The sequence below is a fragment of the Pteropus alecto genome, unplaced genomic scaffold (genome assembly GCF_000325575.1).
Source record: "Pteropus alecto unplaced genomic scaffold, ASM32557v1 scaffold111, whole genome shotgun sequence".
NCBI lineage: Eukaryota > Metazoa > Chordata > Mammalia > Chiroptera > Pteropodidae > Pteropus > Pteropus alecto.
The window spans coordinates 5012424-5024863 of record NW_006431915.1 but is presented as its reverse complement, the minus strand read 5'-3'; the positions used below and the strand labels follow the sequence as shown (position 1 = coordinate 5024863).

Here is a 12440-nt window from a genome sequence, read left to right as displayed (position 1 = left end):
GGTCTTCTTTCCAGCTGCCTCTTAAATGACAGCACTTGAATTTGAACCTGGGCATTCGGACTCAAGGAACGGCCTTAACCACGTTTCTATCCAGGGCATGGCAAAGGGGTCCTTGAGAACCTGTGTCCCACTGGCTAGTGAGGCTTGCTTGGTTCCACATGTGCAAGAAGCAGGTTCTGCTACATAGAAGCAGAGGCCAAGGGCATTGGATGCCACTGGCTAATCAGTCTTCTGGCCTCCCTCCCAGCCAAACAAATAGCCACCATTTATAAAAACACAACACACACTGCGTTTTAATGAGAAAATAATTGTATACTTGCATTGAATGCCTCACAATCACTATAAAACCGAAGCAGAATAATGACATTTAAGTGGTTAACATACACAGGAGAGCCAGGTACAGAGTATTAATATTCAAACACAGTATTGCTTTTTCCCCCCCTCCTCCTCCAAAAAAAAAAAAAAAGTCATTTTGGTAAAGAGCAACACAAAATTAAAATTGGCAGCTCACTCACTGAATGCTTAAAATTCAGGAAATTGGTTCTGTCACTAAAACTGGATATAATCACCATCTCTAAACACTTAGGCTATTTTTTTCAGTACATAGTGTAATTACATCTATTTTAGTTGAAAAAAATGTTTGATTATTTGTCTTCAGAGACAAGAGTCAACACCGTTTTAGTGTTCCTTGTTATGATTTTTAATATGTGCGTGTTGCGTATATATGTGGATACTGCTTCAATGTCACTTTCTAGGGTGGGCAGCATGCACGGGTGTAGAGAGAGAGGCAAAGAAATTGCATTGTGTCATCTGAGTACAACACAGCCTGGCCTCCAGCCACTGACAGACCCTGTTTCCATAATTTCTGGATGAGAAAGCCAAGGCATGTCAGTAGTTAATCAGCTCCGGAGGAAAGTGAACATCTATAAACACTGCAGAATGGAATACTTTCAGGAAAGCTTTTAACATCTACAGAATCTAAACATTAGTTATAGCTGAGATTAACAAGCTTGCGTGCTATTCAGGGGCGGGGACAAGCATCAGAGGCCAAGTTTCCCACAGGCCTCTTCCTCTCAATGGATTAGGCAGGAACAAACTTTCCTCCAGGGGTCTGTTGCATCTTCAGAAAGTTAAATAGGGGTTCGTTTGGGATCCCAGAGCCTAGCACAGTGCTATGTACAAAGCGGTGGCCCAATGTTTCTTAAATGAGTAAAAAAACTCAAGAGCACAGAGAAAATCTGGCTCTTCCAAGGGAACTGTCATTTACATGTTAATAGGATTATGAGTGAGTGGAGGGAGGAAATAGACAACGGTCATCTAAAAGGCAGTAGAAGGGAACAAGCAAACGTCATCGAGACGCAGGGGCCACAATTAAACAGCTATGTGACTGCAGGATGGTCAAGGAAACTCTGCATTTGATGCCTTATCTACACGGGGAGCGTGGACCAAGGGACTCCAGCTCTACAACTCTCTCTGAGGAATAAATGCCTCTGGTTCAAGCAGCTGCAGTCAAAGACTGATTTGTCTGCCTCTAAAGCGATTCCAAGATTGTGTGGCCTCCCCCTCCTAAGTTTTCCTTCCAGTTGCAAATTCTCTTCTCAAACCTCAGTTTAAGGTGGGTACAAGGTCTCCTTCACAACAGAAAAACTTCAGCTTAAATCCTGAGGATCGATTCCTCCTGTGAAAGATGGAGGAGTTTGTCTAGATCATGCAAAATATTTTTCCTGCTTGTCCCACTTTGCCTGTCTAATCTAACCCAGATCTCATTTTCCTGAGAATGTCTGTTTCCGTGCTAGCCTCCCCCACTAGAAAATAAATTCTTTGTAGCAGGAATCTTATTTGTTTGGCGTCCCCAATGGCTAGCACATTTTGTGGAAGATTCATTCACAATATTCAGGTTAGGATGAACCACATTAAGATGGCTCCAAATGCCCATATGCAGAATCTGGCTTCAAATTGCAGGTTCCCTTGGCAGTTTTAAAGGATCCTTGTAAATTATCAGACAGTTCCATTATTACTTTGTGCCCACCACTTGTCTGTGAATAAACTTTCCTCTAAAGTCAACACTAGTCTAATAAAAGAAGCAAAATAATGTACATAACACCTACATACAGATTTTGTGGAATTGCTACGTGTCAGAATAACATATTAGAGCTTATGACACAATAATATAAAAACAAATGAAATTAAGTGAGGTCTGACTTAATTATTGCTTTTTTTCAAACCACAGTTTTAAAACAAAAGGCCAAAAAAAAAAAAAAGAGGCTGGTCAGGTTTTTCTCGTGGCCAGAATTGGAAATTTTCTCATCCAGAAATTTAGGGCACCCAATTATTGAATACCCTTATTATATTGCTTTGAATGATAGAAACACTAAAGCTGGCATCCTCTAGAGTATACTTACTAAGTATGAATACAAAGCATGAGAATAAATATGATACTTTCCTAAATGTCAAATTACAAAACCGCTCAAAATTCTGCCATTGCGACTCATGCAAATACCATGTTAGATCAATTTAATATTACAAATACTGCATCAGTTCGGTGCCTCTATATCCCTTTTCATAAAAAAGAAATTCTCACTCACTCCTGACGCTGGCTAACAGCTTTGGAGGAAAATAACTGTACACCCTTGTCCCATGATCATTCTAGAATCTTAATACACACACACACACACACACACACACGCACATGCACGAATGCACACACCCTTACTCATGAGCATACACACTTTACAAAACAAAGTTAAGTGTGCACACGCGCACGCACACGCGCACGCACACGCGCACGCACACACACACACACACCATCTTTAGGATTTGCAGCTGATTCCAAGCCTGCATTTAAATTTCTATCCTACATTTTTCTCTGTATGATCCTGAAAAACACTGGTTGCTCAGCAAAAAAATCTCTTACTTCCTTATTTTCCCACTTTCTCCCTCCCTTCATCTCTCTATACCTTCGTGACCTTTCTTTAATGTTTCATTTCTGATTGAGCCAAAATAATCTCTCATTCTTCCTGCCATCCCTAAGGTCCGCTTTATCATATAAAATATAAACCCCTTTTTATTTCTTGTCACCTACCTCTCTAAGGCAGAGTTATCCTTTTTCTCAATTATTGCCACTCTAAAAACACCCCTACCCTCTTGAACCAGGCTGTTCAATGTGTACAGGTTTTATACATGTATATATTCCCCCATCCCATCATAAAAATAGTTGTTGCCCACTAAATATAGTTCTCATATGAAGAAACATAATCGTGAAAATGCGTTCTCATAAACTGCAGATCAGTCAGTATTAGAAGCAGACGAGATCCTAAAGCTAAAATAATCCATTTGGTTTGGCTTCCTCCCCCCGCCTCAACCTCCTAATGTAGAATAGATTGTGTTTGCAACATGAAGATACATTTTCTTAAAAATATCGATTTTATGTATTGTGATCATTAATTGCTCCCAATTAAAAACAATTCACTGTAAGAGAAATGGAATCGTAATTGCCTCTTCCCGGCAAATACAGAGAGAAGCATTATTCATTTTATGGTTGCCGGAGTACATGGAGTTAACCCATCACCTCGGATGCTATGAGAAGGGGTGGGAAACCAGCACGGAGAAATAAATACCCTACGCCGTGTAGATCGCACCAGCTCGGGCTCTGCTGGTCTCTGAACGGCCTCATCACCAATGTTTTTCCTCACCACCCGGCCAGGCTGGTCTCAGTTCTGCCTGGAGCAACCATGTTGATTTGCTTATAATTTCTTTGTCCTTTTTGATCAGTTGTAGATTGGTCCAAATCCAGGTGAGTCTTTGAGTCGCAAAAAAAAAAAAAAAAAAATCCCTTCTCTGTTGACTCCAGGGTGTTAGGAGTTTGGTGTGTGGACTTGTCACGTGATGTGTCATCATGGTAGATTGCAGCCTCTGGTCTACATAAGGATTGCTGAGTTTGTTTGCACTTTAATAAATGTTCCATTAAAATGCTCTGATGTGTTGATTGCTTGGTTTCTTGGTAACCCAAGCACCAATGAAGCTTCCTGGATGGAAGAAGTTTGCTATTCAGTGTCCTCTTCCTCCTGGTTGGCATAGATCCCTGCCTCCCAGCGCAAGGCCAGCGCGCTCTTTCTTCGATTAACCCGAGTGGCCTCAAGGACCTGAAGAGAGAGGGACAAAATCAAGCCGAGTTCATGGATGTTAATTGTGTATACAAACCAGCTTTTTCGTTTCCTTCCTCCTTTCCCTCTCTCTACAGCATCTAATGAGAGGGGAAAGTAATAAAGTGCTTGGCACGTCTAGGAGGTAGGGGAGACATGGACATAAAAGAGAGGCAGAAGGTTCTGAGTGTGTATTCATCTCATAGCCACAGTTTGCTATTTGACCTATAAGTTTCAACACAGAACGATTTAATTTTCCTGAAATGTTCTGCAAGTTTCTTTGAATGAGCCTTGACTCTGCATCAGGTTTTTTGATGTCGACATGCTGCAGATCAGCGCCATCTGGTGGAAGTGTTCTGTCTTTGCACCATCGATTATGCGAGAGGTTAGCCACACGTGGCTACCGAGCCCTTGGGATAGGGCTAAGGTGGTGGAGAAACTAAGTATTTAATTTTAATTTAAATATTCCCATGGAACCAAGTGACAGCACAACTACCGATTGTCGTAGTCACTTTGTAAACAAGCAGACCAGAAAATAATGCCAAACAACTGGACCAGTGTGGCTTCAATTCATCAGGCTTTGTACATCTATATATAAATTATGATCATATATTTATAACATGAGAGTACAATTTGATATAATCAAACTTCAAAGAATCATTAAATGAAAAAGAAAATAGCTTTTCAGGACAATGAAAAGCAATCTGAGCATTCTGATGCAACTTCAGGGCTATTGATGCTAATAAGTGAAATGAAACGTGGCAACCTTAAAGGCAAGGAGGCTGGCCATCATCAGGGTAGGGCTTCCCTTCCCCCAGCTCTCTGGAATAATCTACGGGCTCCTGAGGGGAAACTTCAGCCAATCTGTTCCAGCTTTAGTCTGAACAAGATGAGATCCAGATGAATAACATTTAAGTTTGCCAGCACATAAGAAATGGCTCAATTTCACGACACTCCACCAAAAGCAAGCCCATGCATGCCAGCCAATTAAATTATGGTGGCATTAGCTTAGGATGTGACGTTTCTGGTTTTAAAGACAAGTCCAGCAGAGCCAATACTGATTGATTATCCAAACTGCAATGAAGGTTTTGCTTATTCTAAGAATAATCATTTTGGCGAGAGACAGTGATGCTGGCAACTCTAGAGAAGAAAGGAGATGAACGTAACAGGAAGTGGTGGGAGCCCAAGCATAAGCAAATTCTGGGGTCCATCTCAGCCTGAGTCTGTGCACCTCTGACAGATGAATGAACTTCTTAGAGTTTCGGTGTGCTTTCCTCTGGGAAGTCTTCCCCAGTCCTCCCAACAGGGTCAGCTGGACTTGACATGTAGGAGACGGTCATGTCTCCTGAATAAACGTTTATCATGAAGCACATAAGCCATGCCATACAGTGTTTCATGTGTAAGCGTATCACTGTCACTCAATATCTAAGAATAGGAAATCGGCAGGAAAGAAGCGTGCTTCCAAATCTGGTAAAGTTATAACTACAGGATCACCTGGTCACTGCATGGTAATATGGTACCGAGAAGCAGTGCTGGGCCAGAATTATAAGTCCTGAGCTTTATTTGCAGTTCTGCCCCTGGGGTATGCTGCTGTTGTTCACGGCATCTTGAGCCTCAACTTTCTTTATCTGTCAAATGGACACAACGCCACCTGCCCTACTTCATAGGTTTTCTCAGGAGGCAATGCAGACTCCGAAGTCCAGGCAGGTCTAGGTTTAAATCCTAGTGACTATGTGACCTTGGGAAAGGTTACCCCTGTGTCTCATTCCCTTTACATGTAAGATTGGAATAATATAAACTACAGTACAGAGTTAGCCTGGGGAATAAATGGGGCAACATATAGAATGCATTTAGCATAGTTCCCAGTGTCTAGTATATTCTCAAACAATAATTACGTCTGTCATCAGGTGACAGGGCTTTATAAACTATCAAGTGGTATTCAAATATAAGGCGTTTTTATAAGGAGCTCTACAATGTGTAAAACGGTCATCTGTTCGCCTTGCAGATTATAGATACAAACTGGAAAATATACCTAAAAGCTAAAAATATATCTAAGGTTCTGAAAACCACTATTAGACATTGAGAAGGGTGCATGGAATGATATTCTCCATATTCATTTTATCCCTCATAGAACAAAATTACTGATAATCATCAGCTCAGATCTATGGTTAACTGTAATTACTTTGCTAAATAGAAAGATTTTCAAAATATCTTGCGCTACAGGTTAGCGCAACCAATTTGAAGAATAATTTGTAATATGTAGTGAATGCAAGGATATGTAAGCCCTATAACTAGTACTTCTTACTTCTAGATACATAGAGAAATTCTCCCATAGGTGCTCAAAGAAATATGTATAATAACATTCATTGAAGCATTGTTTGTAATGAAAATAATTTTTTTTCGAAAAAAGGAAACACCCTACATATTCGCATCACTAGGAGGACGAAGAAACAGTGACGTGTTCATTCTATGGAATACTATAAAAAGTGACCCAGAGCTGTAAGTATCAACATGGACACATTGAAAAACAGTGCAGGCAAAATAAAGCAAGGAATGGAACATACTACAATGTATTATCTACAGAAAGTTCTAAAACATGCAAAACCAGAACACATTGTTTACGTATATAAACATTTGTAGTATAAAAACATGCATGAAATTGATGAACACCAAACTCAAGGACAGTTACCTCTCAGGAGAGAAATGAGAACTGGGAGAAGTAACAGGAGGGCTTGAGTCGTGTTTGCAGTATCAATTTCCTTCTAAAATTTTAAGCTAATATGAAACAATTAAGAATAGACAAAGCTGGATAGATGGGCTCTATGACTTCATCATGTCACGTTATTTGGAACATGTGAATGCCGGCTCCATGACATCGGGGACTTTGTTTGGTGGACTGCTCTATTTTCAGAATCTAGAAAAGGACCCGATGCATAGTAGGTGCTCAGTAAAGTGTTAACCGAGCAAACGAGTAAATCATTCTCTCTATAACTCTGTAAATTTGAAATAATTCTTTTAAAGTAAAAATACAATGTTAGAGAAATAAAAATATGAAAAACACTGCTTTCTCACAGCAAAAAAAAAAAGAGAGAGAGAGAGAGAGATAAAAATATGAAAAGAATACGGGACAGTAAAAAACACTGTGTTTTTTCCCAGCACAGGCTTGTGAAATCTGTGTAAAAGGAAGTTGTAGGGGAAAGATGGGGACTTGGCAAGATTCAGTGCTTCAAGGAGCTTCACAAACAAAAATATCGATTTAGAAGTTGGGGAAAAGCGGGGCTGGGATGGTTCATGTTTGGAATAACTTATCCCAAAGCTATAAGCATGGCGCTCTTTAAATGAAAGACTTGGTCCTCTTGAGCTGCATTGTTATCCACCAGGCCAGGGTATATTTGCTATCAGTGCCTGAAGAAACTAAAAAAATCCATTGGTTGTGCCCTTGAGACCAAACACCTTCCAGATCTATGAGCAGGGCAAGCTCTTCTCCAATCCCACCACACAGCACAGCACAGCACAGCACAGTGGGGTGTATCACTGTTGCGTGTACGCCAACACTTCAAGGCAGTGCCCCACTTCAGAAAAGGCAGGGAAAAAAGAAACACAGAGACGAACTGTTTTCTTGCCCTTCTCATTCAACGCATCGGGAAATGGCAAACCACAACGGCATGCACCTGGGCCAGGCATGCAGGACGAGAAGACAAACAAGTTGAAAAGTACCTCGGAAGTCACCTTGCAAGACATTAACTTAGAGGTGTACTGGCAGAGAGGGAAAAGACCAGGGTTAGTACATGGTAGAGACACACTCACAGAACACCCCCCAGCTGGGAACTGGCTCCAAACCGGGGACAGATGGGGGGGAAGTAATACCAGGAGACCATGACACACCCACACCGAGGCTTGCGTCATCTGATATTAGTTTATTTAAAAGTCTGTATCTTGTGGAGCAAGTAGATACCGTATGATTCTTTAATAAAAATATCAGATAAGCCACACTTTGTTAATTCAAAATTTGTTGCTTCCATTTTCTGTGCTTTGAATTAACAAGATCCACCCTTTACCACCACCCAATATGCAACCAGCTGCCAACCTGCAAGGCCCTTGACAGCCATTTTGGATTTGCCAGAACCTAAAGCCATCTGTAGCCAAACAACCTTTCTCTTCCTGCAGGCTTCTCTGAACCCCAAAGCAATCTTGTGCCCTATTTATTGTCCCATGAAAATGAGACCCTAACCACATACAGAGGTTGCTTCGAATGCAAGGTTCGTGGAGGTAGCATCTCTAAAGCTAACTCAAGGATGGCGTTGCATGGGAAAATCACGCAGCCTCCCTCATCATTACTACCTTGGGTGCCTGGATAAGTTCCTGAGAGCCAGGTAATCAAATAGGAACTAAAATGATCCTTTAGTTCCCATAGGAGACTAAAAGTCACTGCAAGAAAAGCTCAAGAACAAAAGATGACCTGATTATGGGAAATGAGATGGAAGGACCAACTTTGCACAGCCCCCTCCAGAACTGTGGTCATGACCTTGTGTTTACACTGCTTAGGACACTGGAGGTCTGATTGGTTTTTGGCATTGGTAACCATAAACTGGTTAGGTGGGATCATATGTCTGTCATCACTGACTGCTGCTTCTATGTGGCACTTAAAAATTACAGTTCCGTAATGATCAGGCCGATGGCTGGGAGCTGATGAATCTGGAGCTCTCCTCTTCTTTGGACCTTCTTGCAGTGAGAGTGAGAACCCGAGAGAAAGTTGGGCAGCACAAAAACATCACTGATTGTGGCTGAGCTTCTTGTGGAGCCTGTGCTATGGGGAACCAGAGGCAGATGGCTTCCTTTACCTACTCAATGAGCAGGGCCGCGACTCCCAGGAACGTGTGCCAGGAATTCTCAGACAAGCAGAAGCTGCAAGAACCCAGCTTTGACTTAACCCAGGAAAATCGACGAGGCTTTCTCTTAATCCAAGACAGGCAGGCATGGCTGAAAGCAACTATTCTTGGGGTAAGAGAGAGAACACAGGAAATACCCACCAAGAGTAGATCCAGTGCTACAAGTGAAGGTGGGGCTGAATGCCCAGGAGGCTATAATTTGGACTCAGGCCAGCATCCCTTCAATGGAGAAAGGAAAAGCAATCCACCAAGTTCAAGAGCATCACTGAATCAATAACCTATTCTCTTCCGAGCTCAGGTCAAGTTGGGGGAACAACTGGCCAGAAAAACGCTGTTGCCGAAATATCCTTCTTTTGTATGGCACCAAGAAACTCTTTCGGAAACTATGAGTCATCAGTCCATTTTGTGTTGCATGACAGACCAGAGATGGCATCAGGTCCAGATGAAGGGATATTTCCACACAGGATAACATTTCCAGATAAGAGAGACCCACACTGAGCGCAGGGCTGCTGCATCTGCGTGTGCAGTGTGTGTGACCTGCACAAAAGCACCAGGCTGAGGGGATTGGTGAAGTTGAAGTTTGGTCTCCCTACTGTAGTCACCAACTGCATGGCTGGTGCAGGGCTGTGTCTTCACAGAGGAATAAAAGGTGCCTTTTTCTAATTCTCGCAAAGGCTCTGTCTAGACTGGTAAACAGCCCAGGGTAAGGGGGTGGGGTGAAGATAGCAGCCCCCCTACTCCCCGAATTGGCCAAGGAGTCTATTAGTAAGTGAGGCCTGGCTGAAGCCTGGGGCATGGAGACACTCACTGGTAACCACGCCCCGCAGGGCAAGAAAGCTGGCCCAGGTGGATGCAGACTGTGGGAACCTGCTCAGGCTCTGAGCTGGTAACAAGAATGGCCGTGTGGAGAGAACTTTTTGAGAAAAGAGGCTTTTTCTGGTTCTCTGTCATTGACTTTTTCACCAACTGCAAAATGAGCAGAACACCCACAGACGATATAATATTACTGATACAGTGACTCCTGAGTCGATGTTCCAAGAGTTCATAATTTAATTTTCCACTTTCTGTCATTCTCTGAACGCTCATCTTGTTTCCAGCAGGAGAGAGGGTCAGTTCAGGAACAGGAAACACCACCAAAGGCTGCACTGCATCCTCTGCACCAGCCCCTGGCAGGGATTCCATGAACCGGAGGCCTCCCTACCTGTTCTGCATGTGATTTTTGTATAAAATGGAAGAACATAAGGCCCTGAACTGGGGACAGGATGCCAGAGACCATCACTGCTCTGGGGTAGGGGTGGCTGCACCTGTTTTGATGGCCAGGGTTAGTTTTTCTCAGGTAGGTTGTCAAAAGTTATTCATGAAAACTGCAGGCATAGCTTCATGTGGCTTCTCTATCTTCTCTCCTTCATGCTCATTAATATTGTGTCTAATGTATCACTAGACATACATTCCAGTTACCCTACTTTGTTTTTAAGCCCATCTTCTCCTTAGGAAGCACAGCAAAGAAGAATTGTTTGCATTCAATTCAGAAAGAGCTGGTTACTTCCTATGGGCAAACACATGGTTTGGTCTTGGTCATGTGGGAGAGACTCATAAGTGCTACCAAGTGATTTTTGAAAGGAATATTGGCAGATGGACCCACCAATATTGGCGTCGGGGTGACACTGGACCCAGGTAAGCCATGCAAGGTTCTTAGAGGGTGGAGAATCTAAGAAGCCACAGTTTGCCCAGAGAATAGCGTATGTGAATGGAGCCAGGACAGAACTGTAGCTTCTAGGGGCAGAGAAGCCAGTTACACAACTGAGCCATTGAGCAATCTGTCTGATCCCTACTATTACCCTTCTGGGATAAGAGACAATTAAAGAAGGGGCCACAGATCAGCTAGGAAAACAAACAAAGTCTCATTCATTCCTACAGGCAAACATATTTTCCAGGGACAGATGCAGGTACAATAGGGAAGATCCCCCAAATCAGGAAAGGTAAAACATGGGGTAACAGGTGGCTCTGATCATGTATTTATTTTAGAAACAACCTGAGTATGCTTTTTCCAAATTTGGTTCTCTTAAAAGGGATATGGTGGATTGAATAGATTTTGTTCTGTTCCTAAGAACTTTCAACAAAAACAAACTTGCTTGCTTCTCTTGTAATGTCAATAACAGTACAAAACACTTGGCCTTTGATTCGAGATCTGGGGATATTCATAGCTTGATTAGTTAGTAGGTTTCTTCCTTATAAGAATGTTTAGTTACTTGAGAAAAATAGAGACAGGAGGCTGCCACTTCATTGCTTAAGCGAAGGGCAATTGGAATATGAAAACGCTGACTCTGAGCAGCTTCCCCAACACAAAAGGGAAATCCAGCCCGGTCGGCATTCGCCAGGTGGCTGTCCGAATGCCAGAATTTGCAAGAAAGAGGCTTCCAGCCTCTGCCTGTGAAATGAGTCAGAGTGGGCTCTGCATTTCTGTGTGCAACATTTTCCTGCAACATCTGTACTTCCACACAAAAGGCAAATACAAGAGGCATGCAGAGGGTGCTAAGGGAACACTCGCACGGTTCCATTTGCTCTTCCCCTCCACACCAGAATGCGAGAGGTCCCTTCCGCCAGCGCCCACCAAAGCTGCTGATGGACGGTGTGGAACCACTGGGGAGATAAAAAAACAAGCCATTTCTAGCACCAGGCTTCAAAATGGTCACAGACGCCAGAAAACACCTAAAGGTAAACTCCGTATTTTAAGTGGTGACGCCAAGAAGGGCCAGCTAAAGGGACTTAGGACAGAAAAAAGGCCTATGGGCTCAGAAGGAGCTCCAGCAGGGGAGAAGTCTGCAGCGGCCACCGAGGGCCAGGCTCCATCCCACTGTGCGACAGGGGAACAGCCCAGAGACACTCCAGCCTAACAGAGCAGTGGAGTCAGGATCCCAAGCAGTTTAGGTGTAGACGCAGAGGGGAGCCTGAGAGATGCCGAAAGAGCCGTCGGGTTGCTACAGAGAAGTTTGCTTTTGTCTTTCTTTTACCCCAATATTTTTAAAGCAACATTGAGTGCCTGGCTTCAAGTCCGGAAATCCTTTAACTTAGCCATCCGGGATATGAAAGGCAGCCTGGAAATTCCTATTGCGAGCCCCACAGCATTCAAGTTTAAGGTGACAAAGAAGGTATCATTCAAACTAGGGCATTTTTAAGAGTAAAAGGATGTTTTTAATTACGACGCCAGGACAATAGGCATAGCCAGGACCATACCAGGTGAACTGGGTGGTCTCCTCAACCAACCAAGCTATCTGTGACCTAGGTGTAACCTGGGGTGGGGGTGGGGAGTGGGATCACCTCAATAAATGCGAAGAGACCGAGGCCAGCAGACCCCGCGGAAGTTGATGTGGACCCCTGAGATTTATCCCGGGTTCTTGGCCGTGGAACA

The 12440-nt window shown here is 43.1% G+C and overlaps 1 protein-coding gene across 5 annotated transcripts in view; it reads right to left on the bottom strand.

Moving 5' to 3' along the window:
• Window positions 1–265: 265 nt before the first annotated feature.
• The window catches only part of LOC102890212 (paralemmin-2), a 303901-nt gene continuing 291726 nt past the window's right edge, over window positions 266–12440 (bottom strand). For all 5 annotated transcript variants that reach the window (XM_006906089.3, XM_025041518.1, XM_006906090.3 and 2 more), the window contains one exon: window positions 266–4142. In XM_006906089.3, coding sequence (XP_006906151.2) covers window positions 4135–4142 — 8 coding nt within the window. In that variant the 3' untranslated portion in view covers window positions 266–4134. The remainder of the gene's footprint in view (window positions 4143–12440) is intronic.